General features: G+C 43.1%; 1 protein-coding gene across 2 annotated transcripts in view; it reads left to right on the top strand.

Moving 5' to 3' along the window:
- NUP214 (nucleoporin 214) overlaps positions 1 to 19,319 on the top strand; it is a 41,286-nt gene that overhangs the window by 11,886 nt on the left and 10,081 nt on the right. For both annotated transcript variants that reach the window (XM_064676873.1, XM_064676872.1), the window contains exons 14-29: positions 498 to 589; positions 908 to 997; positions 1,353 to 1,502; positions 1,748 to 1,906; positions 4,058 to 4,161; positions 4,708 to 4,887; positions 5,360 to 5,445; positions 5,551 to 5,634; positions 5,951 to 6,187; positions 6,890 to 7,054; positions 8,010 to 8,118; positions 11,289 to 11,364; positions 12,049 to 12,157; positions 13,133 to 13,235; positions 14,812 to 14,885; positions 16,699 to 18,453. In XM_064676873.1, the coding sequence (XP_064532943.1) occupies positions 498 to 589; positions 908 to 997; positions 1,353 to 1,502; positions 1,748 to 1,906; positions 4,058 to 4,161; positions 4,708 to 4,887; positions 5,360 to 5,445; positions 5,551 to 5,634; positions 5,951 to 6,187; positions 6,890 to 7,054; positions 8,010 to 8,118; positions 11,289 to 11,364; positions 12,049 to 12,157; positions 13,133 to 13,235; positions 14,812 to 14,885; positions 16,699 to 18,453 (3,573 nt within the window). The remainder of the gene's footprint in view (positions 1 to 497; positions 590 to 907; positions 998 to 1,352; positions 1,503 to 1,747; positions 1,907 to 4,057; positions 4,162 to 4,707; positions 4,888 to 5,359; positions 5,446 to 5,550; positions 5,635 to 5,950; positions 6,188 to 6,889; positions 7,055 to 8,009; positions 8,119 to 11,288; positions 11,365 to 12,048; positions 12,158 to 13,132; positions 13,236 to 14,811; positions 14,886 to 16,698; positions 18,454 to 19,319) is intronic.

Here is a 19,319-nt window from a genome sequence, read left to right as displayed (position 1 = left end):
TATTCAGCTGCTTACATTCATCCACAAGTTCTGGCATTTTCAGGGCTCTGTAATGCAGCTCTGATTATGCATGTTTCTGGGCAGTCACACAAATTGATGCCTTTCTTTGCATCTGGATTGACTAGAGTTCAAAAGGATCACAAATGAGTTCAAATCAGATGGCACTCACTTCTTAGCAGAATGATATTCCATCTCTCAAATGGTTGTGTGACTGGGGGTCTCGAGGTCCTCAGGAGTGGTACAGCCAGCCACTGTAGAGTAGCAGTTTTTACTGTTAGCAGTTTTTACTGGGTTTACTGCAAAGTGGCAGTTTTTACTGTTAGCCAGTTTTCACTGGATGGGAGTGAAAAGGCACCTGAGGAAGGTGTGTTCTTGGGCTAGGGCCCATAGCACTGCTGCTGTTGGATTTGACAGCTGTGATTATGTGTCTGATCACAACCTGTTTTCTCAACCTTTGTATAAGTTCATAAATTACTGTTCCTCTTCTTAAATTCCAGTGGCACGTCCTGCTCAAAATGTTCCTTCAGCTTCCTTAGTACAGAAGACACCCAAAATCACCCCGTCTGCAGCAAAGCCAAGCTCTGCTCAGGTAACAGGAACTGGACTGGGTTCTTCAGAGGGTGAATATTTTGCATGGCCCATCAATTGCTTAGAATTCCTTGGACAGAATTAGTATTCTTAGGTCCAAGAATTAGCTAGCTTTTGACATTTAAATAACAGCAAATCTGTGGTTCTAAAACAATGTTCTCTGCATGTCTTTAGAGAGTTGTGTTTTGATGTGTGTTGTTATAATCAGAGTTATTTGGTGTCTGAATGTAGTTTCTAACATGAGGCCTTTGTTGGTATTCTAAGCTCCCTGTTGCAATGGATATATCCTTTAATATTGGTTTTGGTTTTTTTTCCCCAGAGCAAATCAGCACTCCCCAATGCATCTTTAGAAAAACAGACCCACCAGTGGAAGGATTCAGATCCTGTCATAGCAGGAATCAGAGAGGAGGTGAGACTTTGAAGCAGTTTTCTACATTTTAGAAACTGTTAAGACCACAGACACTTCAGTTCAGCCGTGTTCTGATGGTGCCTGTAAGTAGCTTAGGAATCAGAATGGAAATTTTTCCCAAGATAATCAACCTGGTTTGTAGTTGCTGTCTGTGTGTCCTCTTCAGTCATCTTCACTCACTGTGCTAAAAAGATGGACTGTTCTTTCCTGTTAAACATTCAAGAGAAATTTCCCGCTTTGGCTGCAAAGTGACAGGTGTTCATGGTGCAATTGAAGCATGATCCAGGAGCTGTGACATTTGTTCCAGACCCTGCTGTGTTTCATTGGCTGCACTTTCTTCCTCTTGACTTTGCAGATTGCACATTTTCAAAAGGAGATGGAGGAGCTGAAGGCCCGGACTTCCAAAGCCTGTTTCCAAGTTGGAACTCCAGAGGAAATGAAGATGTTGCGAACCGAGTCAGATGATCTTCACACCTTCCTCTTGGAAATTAAAGAGACAACAGAGGTGAGCAGGGTATCTTCAAACTGTAAACCATTTAGCTCCTCAGCAGTGACTGTTCCTCACCTGATGTTCCTACTTAACCTGCCAAAGCTGAACTGATGTAGATGGAACATCTGACTGCCGTGTTAATGTGGGGGTGACATTTGCATTTGTGCTTTCAGGCAGGTGCTTGCAAAAGCCCTTGTGCTGGAGATGGCAATGAGAACCTACTTTGAACCTTGTCCCATCTGTTCTATTTCTAATTGCAGTCACTTCATGGAGATATTAGTATTCTGAAGACAACCTTGCTGGAGGGATTTGCAGGGGTAGAAGAGGCTAAAGAACAGAACGAACAGAACCGTAGTTCGGGGTATTTACACTTGCTCTATAAGAAACCTTTGGATCCCAAGAGTGAAGCACAGCTTCAGGTACGAAAATAGAGAGTTTTAAATAAAATATAACTGAGGTTTGCATGTGCAAGTGCCCAGCATTGTTGTTCTGCCCTAGGTATTTGCTGTTTCAACATAGTCTAGCAAAAGTGCAGTGAGCTTTGTTTTCCATGAGTTTAAAGACACTCTGAAAATCTTTTCCTAAAGCTCCTCTCTGTTGTTGCTGTTTGCAGTGATTCAAAACTCCTGCTGAAGGGAAGTAGTTCACCTGAGATCCAAGTCTATTCTAAGCTTAGAATGTGACTCTTGACATCCTGTTCCTTCTCAGCCTGTAATATTTGCTCAGGGATTTCAGATAAAAGAGTGTTGGGGTTTTTTTCCTACACTTTATAGAAGAGTTCTTGGAATTATTTTTATCTTCAGCAAGTGCCTTATGGAACAATTTGATGATTTATTATGACTTACAGAATTGTGTGGTTAATTTCATGGATGGTGGAGCATAAAGCTTAATGATATTCTAAAAGCTGGGGCACAAAGGAAAATAACCAGCAGTACATAAAGAGGCTTTCAAAGACATGAAAGAAAATAGGGGTGAAGCACTCTTTGTTACAGCTCTGGTGATGAGGGCTATTTAACCCTAAGCAAAATAGAGTGAATGTGCCCTACAAATGATCTTTTATACACTGATAAGTTCCCCTCAAGAAGTTTGACTGGCAGGCTGAAGGCATAATTGAATGTCATCTTTGTGGCAGGAGTTATCAGGAGTAGGCATGCAGTTATTAGAAATGAGAAATTAGAAATTTCTTTCAGGTCTGATCTCTGATCTTCACCTGGGTTCTGTAGATTGATTCACAGTCTTAATTGCACCCCTTGCTTTGATGTCCAGTATGTCTCTGTAACAGTTCAAGCTTATGCTTGTGACTTCAGAGATAATCTTGAAATGCATGTTTCCCTGTTCTAGAGAGAGGATCATGAGGAAAGGCTAACACACTGAGAGAGAATTGGAAGTGGACTGGAATGTAAGGAGAGAACTTTCAGGTCAACTTTCTGAAAGTTTGTGAGAAAGCTCTGCTCTGACTCTTAAATATTGCTCAGTCTGCATGATCCCCATTCTCCTGGGTGAGAAAAGCTCCCTTAGTCAGCTTTGTGTCTTAGTTTTCAATGAAGTTTTAAAGACCCTGAAAATTTTCTGATGTCCAGCCATATTGATTTGGTATCCAGAGAGTTGCTGCTATATAGTTGCTGGAGGGAGAAAACTTGGCCTTGGCAGTGTGTAACACTAACCCCACAGCAGAACTAGGTTTGGTTTCAGGTTGGGGATGTCACACTAGAATTTCATGCTGTGTCTTGAAAACATTTGCAGTGGAATTTTTCCCAAGCCATGTTCCTTGGCTGCTTGATTGTTGTATTTTAAGTGAGCATTCTGTTGGGATGAGCTGAAACCAACTGCAGTTGCCATTTCTAATTTACAAGGTCAGAGTTCAAGCCATGGCCGTGCCATGGCAGGCTGGAGGGATGACAGTAATGAGACTGAGTGCTGGGTTTGTTTAAGGAGCAGGGCTTGAGGCCAGAGGTCTCTGGCTTAGCCGTGGCAGTTGTGCAACTGTGTGGTCATGGATAAGTCACTTTACTCTCCGTGCTTGCTTTTTATCTATTTTTTTTCTTTCCTACCTATAAAAAAATCAAATTAATTCCTTGCCTTAATGTGGGAGTTATGAGCATTTGTGAATGCTTTCATGAATCATGGTCTGTGAACGCTGGTCTCCCAGAGCATTGCAAATTGCCTGCAAAGCTTTGATCACTTACAATTGTTAGAAGTTTCAGCGTTATAAAATGGGAGCAAATGACTCATGTTCTGTGAAATGACATTTGAAATAAGGATTGTTTTGTACAATGCCTGGTGTTTGTAAAACCCTTTCTTTAAAGATCTGGCAATGTTTTGCAAATATTATGGAAAGTATTATTTCTAGAGAGAGAAATGAGAGCTGGGGTAAAATGCCTGAGCTAAACCCTGTGTGTACCCCATTGACTGATAAGTAAATTTTCTCTACATTTGGTTTTGTTGTGCTGGTAAAACTTTGCAGGCAGAAATATGGGGAAGTGCTGCATGGCTTGGACTGAATGAACCCAAAGCTTCTGAAACTGAGATTTCTGAATTGAATTAAAAACTGACTTTGTCTTGCACGGTAGGAAATCCGGCGCTTGCACCAGTACGTGAAGTTTGCTGTTCAGGATGTGAATGATGTTCTGGATTTGGAGTGGGATCGGCATCTGGAACAGAAGAGAAAGCAGAAGTAAGTCATTGAAATTGGAGTACAGAACTACTATAAAGAACACATCAGTGAATTGGGAATTAGTTTCTAATCAACAGACAGAAGCCTTTTAACAGGATGATCTTTTTCAAGGGGTCTGGGAGTAAAGCTTGGCTAAGACACCTACTGGGAGCTACAGGTTTAGACTCTCTGGCTTCATACGTGTTACATACATTGCTATGTCTCTGTGTAAGTGCAAATAGTGCTTATAGAAAGAACCTGTAAGGCTTGTAGAAATCCATTGATGGTAGCTAATGAAACCTTACTAGTAGGTAAAACATCATGAAGAAAATGAGCTAAATGAATAAAGTGGCAGCATATCTAAAGGAGAAATATGCATTGGAGATGAACTGAACTTCTTTGTTGTTCAAACCAAACCATGTTTGACCTCATTGAGTTTAAGTCGCCAGAACCACCAAACCTCACTGAGTTTTAAGTAGCCAGAACCACTAAACCACTTGGTGTTTGCTTGCCTGCCTGTGGCCAGATATACAGAATGGTCCTTATCTCTTGATCTGATCCCTTCAGGCGTCTGATCGTTCCTGAGCGAGAGACTTTGTTTAACACCCTGGCTAATAACCGGGAAATAATCAACCAGCAGAGGAAGAGACTGAATCACCTGGTGAACAGCCTGCAGCAGCTCCGCCTGTACAATCAGACATCTCAGTGGAGTGTTCCCAGCGATACATCTCTCAGCAGTGCTCAGAGGTATGTCTAACATGAATTTCTGAGTGGCGTTGACACTCCTCCTCTCTTGCCCCTAGCAGTGTGCAAAGGTGCATCCTCCAAAGAATGATGTTTTGTGGGCATGGTATGGGAGGACAGGATGTCCCTAAAAATTACACTGAACTGTGCCTGGGTGATATACAAGCTCATTGGTTATATTCTGTGACACACTGTTCGATGCTGTGTCAGAAATTTCCCCTAGAAGTTAAGGGGTTTTATAGTAAATGGGATAATAGAGCCTCCAGGCTGAGATACTGCTGGTTGTCTGTCTGAGTTCGGGGGAAGAAGTGAATGGCTCTTGAAGTTTCCAAAATAGTTGTTTAAATCACACAGTGTCTAGAGGAGCGGATTGTTCTTCCAGTGGTTCTAGTGGCTCTTTTGGCCCACTTCTGTTCCTGATTTGTTTGGCTTCTTTCTGCTGATGATGTTTTTTCACTGCTCTTTTTTGTCCCAGTTTTGACAGCGACCTTGAAAGCCTGCGCAATGCTTTGATGAAAACTACCTTGAAATCACAAGCCAAACCTCTGCCTAAAGCACCTGGTAATTTATTCTTTCTTCCTGGCATTCAGACCATAAATGTGAATTACTTTTTTTTTTTTGACTTGCAGTTCGATTACAGACTAATAACTGTCTTCCATTTTTCAGCTAAGTTGTCCCCAGTGAAGCAAGCACAGTTGAGGAATTTCCTAGCCAAGAGGAAAACTCCACCAATTAGGTCTACAGCTCCAGGTAAACCTTTAGTTAATGTAGAAGTCTGAAGTGATTTCCAGGAGGGTGAGTACTTGCTGTAGGACTCAGTCCTGAAGTTAGCTTTTGGCTTCTCAACCCTTTCCTGTTCCCCCATCTGCTCTCAGTAAGAATTTCCTTCAGTTACTGTCTGGTTGAAGGCTGCTTTTCCTGGCAGCTAAGAAGTCAAATCCTAACAATGCAGGATTAAAACAAGCCAATAGAAGAGCATCCTAAAATAGGGTGCATCTGTTGTGGCTGTTGGGCTAAATTGTTCCCTCAACTTAATACACACATGATTTTATTTCTGATATTGCAGCAAGTCTGTCCCGATCTGCCTTCCTGTCCACAAGATATTATGAAGATTTGGATGAAGTCAGCTCAACATCCTCAGTTTCCCAGTCACTGGAGAATGATGATTCCCAAGCAGTGGACCAGGAAGAAGAGGCTGCTCCAGTCCAGATCCCTCGTCATGCTCCTGTGGTCCGAACTCCCTCTATCCAGCCTGGTTTGATGGCTCAGTCTCCGTCCTTTGGGAAGCAGCACCTCTCCCTGGGTACTTTGCATGAGTTGTGTTTGCAGTGCCTCTCCAATTCTGAGTATGTTCTTGTGGGTATCTTTAACCACTGTATCCATTGCCAGTGCTTCAGGCCCTGGAGAAGTGAGATTGCAGGAGGCAGATTTATGCTGCCAAGCTCCCCGGAGCAATAGCAGAGTGGCATTGTTAACTCATGAACTTGAGCTAAAAGTACTAAAAGACCTTGACTCATTGACTGTGTTTTCATGATAGCCTGGTTCTTTCAGATTGTAGTGACCTAAAATACTGCCCTAAAGACTAGGAAATGGAAGTACTGCTGCATTTGATTGATGTGGCCAAGGTTAGGAGTTGTAAGCCCAGCAAGTCTCACTAAGAACTGTATTTGCATACACTCAGTTTTCCTTGTGTGGGAGAGGTTTTTTAATCTTTGAAGCCAGAGAGAAAAATAAAGTGTCACCAGAAGCGTCTGTAACAGCAAACTTAAAGTCCTCTAATGCACTGAAATGACATCTATTGAGACTTACTTGCTGAATTCCTTGGGATACACCAAAACTGCTAGGGACAGATTGTGTTGATTGTTTTGAAAGGTCTGCACATCAGTCCTGTCAGAAGGAAACTGTGCACTTTAGAGGAACTGCAGTTCAGCAAAGGCTTTCAAAGACTCGCCTGATTTGTAGAGATACAGTGGACTGTAATGTTTTTGTGCATTCTGTTTTTTAGTGCCTACGTCTTCAAACAGAATAATACCACAAGGGGCAGACAGCACAATGCTTGCAACAAAGACTGTGAAACACGGGGCCCCTGCTCCCACTGTCACTGTTCCAGCACCACAAGCAGCAGCTGCTGCAGCTCTGCAGAGGCAGATGGCTGCTAACCAGTCCCCAGGTAAAAGGATGGCTAATTGCCCAAGTGACCTCTGAGCAGCTGAATGTGGCTTTCACAGGAATTTATTTCTCTCAGAGGAGAAGATCATCAGACAAAATGTGACGCAGATCTGTAGTTGTTGCATCTCTGAGCTATCCAGTTCATCTTTGTCTTCCTTCTTCCTGGAAGCTACTAGTACAAAATGCCTGAGGAACTCCCACCTCAAACTTCTTCTGCCTTTCTCATCTGTGCAGTGGCAGAAATGTTGATGAGGTCCTGGCACAACCATAGATCTGTGTGCAGGAAACTCTTGGAGAGCAGAGAAAGGATGTCACTGGCCTGTACTAATAACTATTCATTATTAGCTATGCAATTAAAGATCTGAATTGTAAAACAAATTAATATTGAAATTTAAATTTGAAGGTGAACTGTTAAGTCTTGGATTTGCTTGTAAGGTTTTGAGTTGACAGGAGAAGGGTTCCCCAATCTAAGCTTTTCCTGTTTAGCTTTAGACATTTCTTGGTGCTTCTCCAGCACTGCAGTGCCAGTGCAGAAAAGACACACAACTCAGTTACTGGTAGAGGAATTGGATTAGTTTATTCTCCTTGCCTGAGGAGTGCCTAAGTGCAGAAGGTTAACTAGTGACATGAATTCTGGCAGAGGCTGGGGAGTAACTACACGGGTCATTGCTGTTAACTGAAGATGTTACAGTGTGTGTAAGGGAAACTTCATAAGAATAATTGGTCAACAAGCAACAAAAATTGTACCAACTATATAGATCATTGTCCACTTCTCTGGTGTCTTTATTGAGGGCTGAGATACCAAATGTTTCTGGCCAGATATGCTACATATGTTGTAGAAATTGAGATGGATTTTTTGGAGTTACTCAGGCACCATCTTGAATGAAATGCTTAATATGGAGATCATCTTTACATCTTTTTTTTTTTTTCCTCCTCTCTTTTTTTGTTCCTTAAAGCTGTAAGCACCTCCTTGACTGAATCAACTCTGAAAAACGTTCCTCAGGTGGTGAATGTGCGAGAACTCAAGCCTGGTGCATTGACTCCAGCTGTCTCTGCAGTAATAGGGTGAGTGGCCTTCAGTAACACTTGCAGTAGAGCACATCTGCCAGTGGGGAGCAGTAGCAGTGTTTTACATAGCCTGGCTGTGGAAAACCTATAGGGGTTTTAGAGAAGAGTGTTGGGTTTGTGGAATGAAAGAAAGAAAGACAGATCATCTTTCCGGGTCATTCAAGGATTTGCTCATGGTTTGTCCTGAACAAATGATGAGACCAGTATTAACCTCCTTCTCCATTAGTCTGTGAAATGCATTTTAGTGCATCCTCTCCTTTTGGGATCCAATGGTTTTACTGTTAATATGTACTTTGGACCTGGTATCTCTCCAGTCACTACCTCTGTTCTGCCTCTTTCAGTGAGGGACGTGCAGCCCTCTGTCGCTGAGTGTGGTCTGACTTTAGGCTGTCCAGATGTTTTCCTTCTACTTTGTCATCCATTACAGAGAAAACCTCTGGACTTATGCCTCTTCTGTCTATTCCCAGATTCACCCCCTGAGGGAGGCAGAACTGTGCTCTGGCTTTTATGGAAACTTGTCTCAAATTTTTTGACATCAGAATTTTGACTGAAGGGTTGTGTGTCACTGGGGGCTGATCACTCTGGGGAAGTACAGAGCTGCCAGGCTGTCTTCCTCATGAGTAAATTATGAATGTTGACTTCTGCTATTTAACCTTGAAGTTGTTATGATTTCTTGTGAGTTAGCTGTAGCACTTGGCCTCCCTGCTCTGCCTCGTACAGACAACAGCCAGCTCAGCTCATTCCAAAGATTTCTGTCTTATCACCAGGCTCTGTCACCAGCCACAGAACTAGTACTTTTCCCTGTCATTGTAATGACCTTGAAAAGTGTCTTTGCTTGAAGTTGCTACTGCTGCTTAAGACCAGGATAGTGCATGGCCACCATATTCTGGGCTGGGAAGGCAAGGGCACTGCTGAAAAGTATGAGCAAAGTTGGGCTTACTGCATAAAGTGGGATAAACTCACCACATATCTCAGAGTTGCAGATCCTTTATCCATATAACTGTGAGCTGTACATGCAGCTCCTGGAACAAGTGCTGTTGTTGCATCACTTCTGGTTTTCATACATTTTTTTATACTCTTCACTGTCAAAGAAAAAAGGTGAAGTTCCTTTGATGCAGCTTTTCAGACAGAGAACAGTCGTACAGTGGTGATGCTCAGCTGCTGACCTTGACATTTATTTCATGGTTTCTTCTGCATTTTAATTGTGAAACAGTGTGGGAGCATTTTAGCAGTATTGTGACCAGGAAGGCTTTTCCACTCTCTTCTTCATCAGAACTATGATGAAAAAAGTAGAAAGTACTGGCTGTGCATAGAGAAGGACGTGAGCAAGCAATACATAAATGAGATTGGTTTTCACTTGAGCTGTAGTTAAAGACCTGTCTTACTTTCAAGTAGTTTTAGACTGGCAGTATTGATTGATCTCTCTAATTTATAGATCTCCAGCTAGCTTGATATCTTGAAGGCTTTCTCTATAGTCTTATTTTATAGCTGACCTCATAAAAATGTACTTTCTAAAAATTCTACCCAAATGAACCGTGCTTGCCAGTCAGATTCAGCACTAAAATGAAGAGCATTCACCCAGCAAAGTTAATTCATCAGTTTTTGCTACTTCAGACATCCTGGCTCCCTTTTGCTGCCACAGCACACTCTTCGGGTTGTTAAGCAGGAGCGATTTTTCAGTTGTTATCAGTTGTTCAGTGGCCTGTGACTGGGTTTGTTGGTGGTCCCAGTCCAGTTACAGATACATAGTTTCCAGTGGAAAAAAAAAATCCAGTTTCCACAACTGAAGTGGAACCCAGCACTTCCACAGCCTTGTCAGAGAACCTGTGGGTCAAATGATCTTGAGACTTTTCTGGGGGAAAGGTCCCACCCTGTCATGAGTTTCACAGACCTTCTGTTGTTTTCTTCTTTGTTCAGTTTAAACTTGAGTTTACAGCTGCACCATTCCAACACCGACTCCTTCCAGTGTTAATCTTGAAGTTTTCCTTGTTTGCTTTAGTTTTGCTTTGGGCAGAGGGCAAATCCAGACCATGCAATGTGGAGAGACAGCATGCATTGCTGGAGGGGAGAAAGGACTTACTAGTAATGCAAAGCTGTTTAAGGCACAAAACCATATCCAAGACCAAATGGCCATGCAAAATGTTTCATGCATGTGTCCACTTCCTTTGGAATATGGTAGAAAATTCCTGTCAGTTGGCCTGTAGCTGACCAGACAGTAACTGCAGTTTGGGAAGTTACATGCTTTACAAGATAAGACAACTTTAGATGCCCAGATTCACTTCAGCCTCAGCCCTTTTTATAGTACAGAGATTGGTTATTGCCTTAGGAAACATCTGGCCTGAGTCAAAATGGAGAGAGCCTGCTAGGGTAAGAAAGCTGGCCTTTGACACAAAAAAAAATGCAAACAGTGTTGAATTTAAGCTTCTGAAATCTTCTGGTGTATTGGCCATTGAAACTTGTGAACCTGGTGGACCACATACCTTGGAGGAGGTGTTAAAACTGGATGGCTGTTCCCAAGTTATGGTGATTTGGTCTGTTAATGGCCCACAGTGCAGAGGTTGGATGCTTCACCCCATAAGAAGCTGCCTTTCTGCAGCAATTTTCTGTGGGTTCTCATGTATAATTTATTTCATGGTCAAATTCCCAAACCTGTAGTGTAGAATGCAGGTTAATTTTATCACAGTTCTTGCCATGACCTCGTTAATGTTTGTGCTACACTTCAAAGACAGGAAATGCTCTCTCCACCCCCTCCCAACTCTGTCTCCTTGCTCAGCATTTCTGAGCATTGCATTTATTTGTCTGGGCTCCACACTATAAAGGAAGCTGCTTAGATTTGTTATCCACAAAGCATAAAATTGTAATCTCCTTACCTGCTGATATTTCATCAACTCCCTGTAAAATAGAAAGCCCTGACTCCCTTCAGTATGTGAAGAAGACTTGATCATTTAAGTCTAGAGGTTTAAACACACTTGCAGACTTCCTTTGTTAAATGTGGCTGATTCACTTAAGAGGTTTATTCTCTAATCAGATTTGTTCGTTTGGAGTTGTGTGTGGAATCTTTAATAGCGGTGGTCGTTCGAGGCTTCTGGAAGCTGTGCTTTCTGAGAGGAGAGGAAATCCTCTTTCAGACTAGTTATTCATATAATTGTTTAATTTTTCTTTTTAAGATCATCCGTGCCTCACTCTGCAGCCCAGGCAGTTCATCAAGTTTTGGCTACTGTTGCTACAAATCAAGCTAAACAGGTACCTGATACAGAACCCTTTCCCTGGGGAATGCTGTACCTGGGCATGCTCAGCACAGTTTGGGGGTTTAGTTGTTGTTGATGAACAAATCATCTAAAAATCACTGTTCACAGCTTGCCCTGCATTCTTGACAAACCATTTATCTATCTGTGACCTCAACAGCGTGATGCCAGAGACATATCTTTGTTATGTCTTGCCTTTTCTCACTTTTGAAGACTTGCAGCTTTCTTATGGCCACAACCTTGCTGCGGGAGGGGTTGCAGCAAAAAAACAGCAAAGGAAACTGTGTTAGGTAGATACACCAAAAAAAAAAAGTGATAGGCAATCAAGGGACAGAGTAGTTTACTTATCCTGTTACCCTACTGAAAACATTTCTTACTGGTTGTCAGGCTAGGGGGTTTTATATCTACACATCAAAAAAAAAAAACCAACATAGCAGTTTTTGTCCCCTGGAATCATTGAGCTGCTGCCCATGGAGGTTTACTGACCTGTTGAAAAAGTTCAGTATTGACTCTGTATTTAAGTGTCAGGACATAATGGGCCCAAGATTGAAGGGCAATTCTGAGAGCTTCGACCACCTTCCTCTATTTTATTAAGTCATTGCTTGACACTAACAATACCAAACCAATGTCCAAGGACCTTTGTCAATGGACAGACTGCACTGACCTGTTGTTGTGTTTTTAGACACCTCTAACAAGCTCCATTAAGGGACAGACTCCACCTTCCTCTGTGTGTGCACCCTGTACTGTGGCATCTACAGCTGGTCCAACATCATCTGTCAACAAGATCTCAGGTAAGTTGTTGTGAGTGGGGGTGGAAATAAGGCCTGGATGTCTCTTGCCACCTCTCAGGGTGAATGAAGACAGAGGAGAAAAGATTTGCCTCCCCTGAGAGGTTGCTGTGCCAGTCTTGAGGGAGAGAATTTGAGAAACCGAGTTACAGAAGCACAGGAGGGTGGTTTTCTATCCTGCCCTGTGTTTTGTCTCTGTTCCTGCATCTAGAATTCAGTGATAGAATTCCTTGTTCAGAGTGGACTCGGGACATGTAATCCTTATCAGTAGACACAAAAGCAAGTCTTCCAAAGGCTGCTGCGGTTTGACAGCAAATCAGAAGCAGCTGTTTTGTTTTTAAAACATGAAAATCATGCTGGTTTTAAATATTTTAAACATGCTGGTTTGTTTTTTAAACACACAGCATTATAGGAGTACCTGAACAAGCTTGAAGTGAACTAATTTGGTGCTGGGTGTGTTGAGCACTGAGCTCTAAGACCAACTTCAGAGCCAGTTCAGATACTGTGATCAGTCTCACACAGTTTGGAAGTTTCTTAGGAAAGGAATGCTCAGTTAAAATCACTCATGCAAATGGGGGAAGAGGAGACAGGGAAGGAAGGAATTGATTTTTAATGTGTATTAGATAATAATGCTTGCATTGGACATGGTTTTTAAGCCTCTTGCATAAATGTCTGAAATCCATCTCTGTTGGTCTTTTGCCTTTAATCCATGGATGTAGGCTGCCTCTTAGCCAGGGGTAAAAAGCAGTAAAAATAGCTAGGAATCATATTTGACTTGGCAAATGCTTCTTAAATTTTGGTTTATTGAAAATGTCAGCTCCTGAATTTGATAGCATTTCCTTTTTATTTGAAGTTTATTAAATTGCAGACTGCATGTGCAAGCTATTCATTCCTTTTCCGATAGTTGGACAACAACGTGCTTTTGTTTTTTTGTTTGTAAATATCCTTATATTTATTTGTTTTTCTTGTAACTTACAGGACAAGGGACAGTAAAAACAGTTACAGCTGTTTCTTCTACTGTGACATCAGTACAAGCAACAACTTCACAGCTTAACAAAGCGTTCTCGTTCTCTTCTGCGGGGTCTGTATGAACCTTAAGAGTTCTTTGTGGTTGACTTTAAATATGAGTATGGGCTGTTACAGCAGGTGTTGCCTGCAAGATGTGTAATGCTATAAAATGGCACCTGCACGTGTTAGACTGGGAGGGCAGGAGTTTTGTACCAGAGCTCTTGGAAGACTTTGTTTGTGGAAGCCTGAGCGAGGTCTGGAGGTCTCTGAGACTTGGGTGCAGTATCATGTTGCTTTGAGATTTTTCAGTGTGTAACTAATCAAGAGTAAAGGATGACTGGCTTGCTTTGGGGGTTTATCCTCAGTGGAGTATTGAACAAGTTCCCAGTTAGGGCTTGACATCTGTCCTGATGGTCAGGCTTGCTGAATGAGTTATTTATTCTAGTACAGCAGAGCAAATTTCATGTTTTGGCTTGGAAAAAAAGTCAGTTCCTGAAGGTGACTAGAGAGGCCCCCTGCCATCTGGTGATGGCTGTTACATAACAATAGCACAAAGCAAGGCACATGTTATGAACATACAGTTACTCTGAAATCTCTCTTAGGGAGTGCTTTTTCAGGGATGGCAGAAATACTTCTTTGATCATATCTAAACATAATCTATGTTTAGGGGAGAGGGACAACTCCTTAGACATGATTGTTTGAAATTCTGCATGTTTACCAGTCTAACACTCAAGGGAATTTCTCTTTGTGAAGTGGGCAACGTTAAGTATTTCAGAACACACATACTTTCAAATGACTGGTTTCTTGCAGTCTTACCCATTTCTCTGCACATTTGTCAAGAGGATGTTACCCAAGTGCCTTGCTGTGCTCTTCAGAGGGCTAAAAGAGTCCTTTTGAGTGATAGAAATTCAGATTCAAAAAGCAAACAACCCTGCCTTTGTCCCATGTGCAGTGCCTCAGTGTGTAAACCATATGCTAAGTACAGTGCTGTTGTCAGTGATGTCTTAGTTCCACAGCCTTACTTCTATATCAGCAGCTGGTCTTTGAGAATCAGAGAAAGCTTTAAAAGCCTCAGGGAATGAAGATCTCTGTAAGACCCCAGCGCTCATTATGAAAGATCACAGTATTTTTGCAAGACAGAATGTTTTTAATGTGAAATAGTTAACAGTAACTTTTCATTTCTGTCTCGCTATGAGTGATCTCCTTTTTGATGGGTGTTATTCCCTTTTGTACATGCACTGACTCTTCCCTTTTTAGCTGTTTTAAACTCCAGTTGCCACTGTGGTTTCCTCTCTTGCCAGTCTCCCCAAAGCTATAAGTTTTGGGGCATGGTGTTCAGTGGCCAAGCTGCATGGGGAAAAATATACAGCAGAAAGGAAGGAATGTGAGAGGGTGAGGGGTGGTCAAAAGAACTTTGAATTCTGACTTCCTTTAACCCTCCAGAAGGCTTGTCAGAGAGGAAACAAATGGAGCACAGTCTGTGTGCATGCTTCTCTCTTCCAGTTTAGTTGTTGGAGAAACTGTTGCTGTGTGCCTTGTGCAAGTGCGTACTGGAAATCTGAGTCTCAGAGTTGTCTTAATCATATGGTTGGGAGTTTCAACACTTTGAGCTAAGTGTCATTCTTTGCCTTCCTCCTCTTTCCTCCTAGGCCTGTGTTTAATTTTAGTGGTGTCACATCAGCTGCTTCCTCACCGACGCCGCTCAGCCTCGCTTCCTCGCAAGGTTAGTTTGGGAGAGTGTGCCAACAGCATCTCTTCCTTACTAAGAGAATATTTACTCTCCTTAATTCATGTGGTTCTTGTTCTACGTTGCAGTTGTAGTACTAAAATTGCAGTAACAGTACATGCACAGGCTACATACAGGGCTCTGTCCCGTGACACACAGGAATCTGGGCCACCTGCCTTTCAGTTAAGAGTAAGCAAAATATTCGTTGCCAAGAACTTTTAGGAGGTACTAGTTTATAAAAAGGGTGACATCTGTAGTCATTTCCTCTGCTGTCTCTAAGCTGTAGGTTTAAAGTTGCTGAGGTGGACTGACAGAGAAAACTGTCATCCAGTGAAATGAGCACTTAGTAATCAGAGGGAAATGCTTGGAATGGCTTTGTGTTGCTTCTAAAATTGAAGTGACAATACATAGGCTGCCTTTCCACTTCATAGGTAGATCATATTTGCCCAGCCTAGACAAAGGGGACCAATATATCTGCTTTATAATATTCTTGAAGTTTTTTGCCTCTTAATTCTGGTCTTGCAAAAGAGGTCATATGGTCAGAAACTTGCTCCCAATGTTACTGGTTGCTCTGATAAGAGATATCACCTTTTCTTACAAATCTTGGCTTGTTTCTATCCTTAGACCATCACAGTCACAGTAGTGCTACTGATACTCTGTTGATGTTAAGCAGAGAGAACGAACTGGGCTTAAAATGTGAAGGTTTAGTTAACATAAAAGCTTAGGTAAATAACACAGATAAAGGAGGAGTGGGAGGTGCAGGAGGCAGACTTGCAAACCACAGTGTTGTGTGAGGGCAGATGCTTCACACTGCTCTGTGAAATGGTAGGAGCACCTTTGTCTCTATTAGCTGGTGATGGAACAACAACAGAAGGAATTTCAGTGCCTCAGGAGGAAAAAAAGAGATGTTATTGAGCGTCGGTTACTTAAATATACTTAATATACTTATAGGGGAAAGCAGAAGGATAATAACAGCTCAGCTAAGAAGCTTTTGCTCTTTGTTATTTGATCTCCATGCAGATTTCCTATACTTTGTCCAAATTGGCCCAAGGTCTAAGTACCAATGCAATGTTTTCAAGTCAGAAATTGTGTGTTTGGTGCTCAGAAATGAAATGACAGTACATTAAATAAAATTAGCCCAGTCTCCCTTAAAACTTCAGCAGTTTCACACTGTTGGACAGCAGTGTATGTTACAAGTGGAGCTGCTTTGGTAATTGTATTTGAGAGCTTTTCTCTAGTTTTTCAAAGCTGAAAGCAGGCTGTGTAGAAACTGGTTGGTGATCTCTAAATAGCTGAATTTGTAAAGATTTGAATTTGTAGAAGACTCTTTAAGTGTTCAGAAAGTATTTTTATGACCTAAACTCTGTTCTGAGTCATTGGTTTAAACAGAGTTCTGTAGTGAATGTCAGGAATTGTTTAGCTGAACCAAGTAAGAAAGGGTGAAAGTGGTGTCAATAGCAAATGGTTTGTAGTAACCAGGTCTTCTATATTTTTATCAAACAGCAGAAAAACAAATAGGAGCCAAAGGCTGGAGTTGTCTGTACTCAAAGACAGGTATGGTTAAGTGGAGGCTATGACATGACAGTAACAGTGTTTTTCACTGCCACGCTGGCTATAAAGTCTTCAGATGTTACTGTTATCTCCTGATTGCATATGAAAGTGGCAGCTACCTGATGGTCAGAGGCTTTATAGTTTTGAGGCAAGAGCACTGTCAATCTGTGAAGTGCTGAAGAGGACTAGTATTGCAAGACTGATAAATGAGCTTTGCATACCCTAACTTGATTTGTAACCTCTTCTCTCTCTCCAACAGCCCCTGCTAAAGATTCTACCCAGCCATTTTTGTTTGCTGGGAGTTCCAAACTTGCCCCAGTTCCTGAGGGCTCCTTTGCTTTTGGGTCCCACAAGTCAGCAAGTGCTCCAGGAGGCGTAGTGGGAAGTAGCTCCTCAGCAGATGGCACCCAGTCAAACAAACCTGCTGCAACAACATCTTCTGCTCCCCCCACAGCCTCTGGCAAGTTGGATGTTGCTCCATCTAAACCAGGAGATCACTTGTTTCAGAGTAATCTGGCTGGGGAAACTCTGGGGAGCTTCTCAGGACTACGGGTTGGTCAAGTAGATGATAATGCCAAGACTACCACTAAAGCACCATCTACCAGCGTTGCAGGAACTCAGTCAACTAAAGTATCTACAATACCTTCTGGGTTTAATTTTGCTGCTCCCCTGACATTAGGAAAAGCTGGAGAAGCTGCTTTAACGTCAGTCACGTCAGCTGGCACAGCATCCGTGTCCATCAGCACGAGTGCCACGGGCAATCTCTTTGGCAATGTCCAGTTAACCCACACAGGGTCTTCTGGGGTGTTTAATCTTGGAGGCTCTAGTGGCAACAAACCCACCTTTTCATTTGGTATTCAGCAAACAAACAGTGTGACCACATCCACCTCTACCCCTTCTACTCTCTCTGCTTCAACATCCCTCCCGTTTGGAAGTTTCTCCAGTTCATCACAAACTGCCATCCCTGCTGCAACTTCTGGTAAGTCTGCAGGGGATGCCAAATTACCACCTGTGTCAGAAAAACCATCTGAAAATGAAGCTGTAGCAGCTGTGTCTTCACCTCCAGTGGCACAGTCCCCACAGGCACAGCTCTCAGAGCCGGTGAAAGAACCCTCCTTACCCCAGGCCACAGCCGGGGACACCGTCCTGGAGGGCTCCGGCACCACGGCGGCACCGCCTCCCCCCGAAGCCGTGGCTGCTCCTGCCTCCACGAGTGATTTGAAGGCACCGGTGCCTCCTGCCATCTCTGCAGCCGCCCCACCAGATCAGAGTGTCTCAGCACCCACCTCTGCAGCAAACATTGCCTCTCCTGTAGAAGCCACGGCTGTGCTGGCTGCTCCCTCTGACGTTACTACAGCTGTGCAGAGTCCAGCTGTCGGTGCCCCTGTGTTTGCCCCCACTTCTGCAGGCTCCTCGGTGTTCTCTCAGCCTCCAACTTCCAGCTCTTCTGGCTCAGCATTTAGCCAGCCTGCTGCTGGTGATACAGCTGCCACTCCTTCCACACCACCGGTTTTTGGACAGCTCCCAGCAGGTACCACAGCATCCTCTCCGTTTGGGCAGCTCACCACCAGCACCCTGTCCACTGCCACCGCCACCACACCGGCTGCCAGCTCGGGCTTTGGTACTTCTGCTTTTGGGACCACCACGACAGGGGGCTTTGGTCAGCCAGCCTTTGGGCAAGCACCCATCTTTGGGCAGCCTGCAAGCAGTTCTTCAAGTGTCTTTACCTTTAGCCAGTCTGGGTTTGGGACAATGCCAGCCTTTGGCCAGCCGGCGGCTTCCACGGCAGCCTCGAGCACCGTGAATGTTTTTGGAGTACCGGCTAGCACCAACAGCTCCAGCTCCTTCTTTGGACAGCCATCTGCCAGCACTGGAGGGGGGCTCTTTGGACAAAGCACCCCCCCTGTGTTTGGGCAGAGCACTGGCTTTGGGCAGGGGGGATCTGTCTTCGGGAGCACCGCCGCTGTCACCACCACCACGTCGTCTGCTGCATTCAGCTTCTGCCAGGCTTCAGGTAAGAGCAAACTGGGAGATGTGATGTGGTTTTTTTTCCCCTGTGGCACCTGATGGTTTTCATTTTTTTTGGTGGGTTTTCTCCTTCTTTGTTCTGTTTTGGTTTGGTTTTTTTTCAATTAGTAAGAACAGAAGCTGCAATGTGTGTGTGAGGGGGAGACTAATGTTGGAGACCAAAGAAGCTTTTGCTCTGCTTCACTGTTCATCAGCAGGCCTCTCTTGAGTGCAGCCTTGTCAATTCAATCCTGCCTTCATTTTATTCTTACAAGTTTACCTTGATTTAATTTGGAACAACGTCTTGTCCTGCCTGTTGCACAATAAATATAAGTGTTGTAAATTGTTACATGGAAGAGGCAAAGGCAGCTCTGAGACCATAACCAAGGCAATGAATACAGATGCAGCCCTTCCTTCAGTGGGCTGCTGAGGACGTGCAACAGTGGAGGTACAAACAGGTATAATACCATGTTGTCTTCTGGGGTGGCAAAAAAATTTCAAGCCCTCAAAGTGATGAGTTAGTGAGGAATAATCCGTTAAATCTGCTTTTGCATTTGGAAACATCTCAAAATTAAATATAACAGCAGCACGACCATCAGCTACCTGTCCACACAGTTAAATGAAATACCTACACAGACCAAACCTCAGTGTCCTTTTGTTCTCCCCACTGCTTATTGTTGTTTTTTTACAGAGGTTTGTCCGTACAGTCTTCAGAGACCTCCCAGGGAAAAGTTAAAACTACATAGTAATAATAGAGAGCATGTATTTGCAAGGAAGAAAAACTAATTAGGCTCATTTAATTAAAAATTATGGCACTGGAGGCAACTGCTTGTTCATTTTAACTACAGTAACAGAGAATAGTTAAATTGGGGG

Source organism: Pseudopipra pipra, chromosome 20 (genome assembly GCF_036250125.1).
Source record: "Pseudopipra pipra isolate bDixPip1 chromosome 20, bDixPip1.hap1, whole genome shotgun sequence".
In the NCBI taxonomy this organism is placed as follows: Eukaryota; Metazoa; Chordata; class Aves; order Passeriformes; family Pipridae; genus Pseudopipra; species Pseudopipra pipra.
The sequence above is the reverse complement of the archived record's forward strand: the minus strand, read 5'-3'. Positions and strand labels throughout refer to the sequence as shown.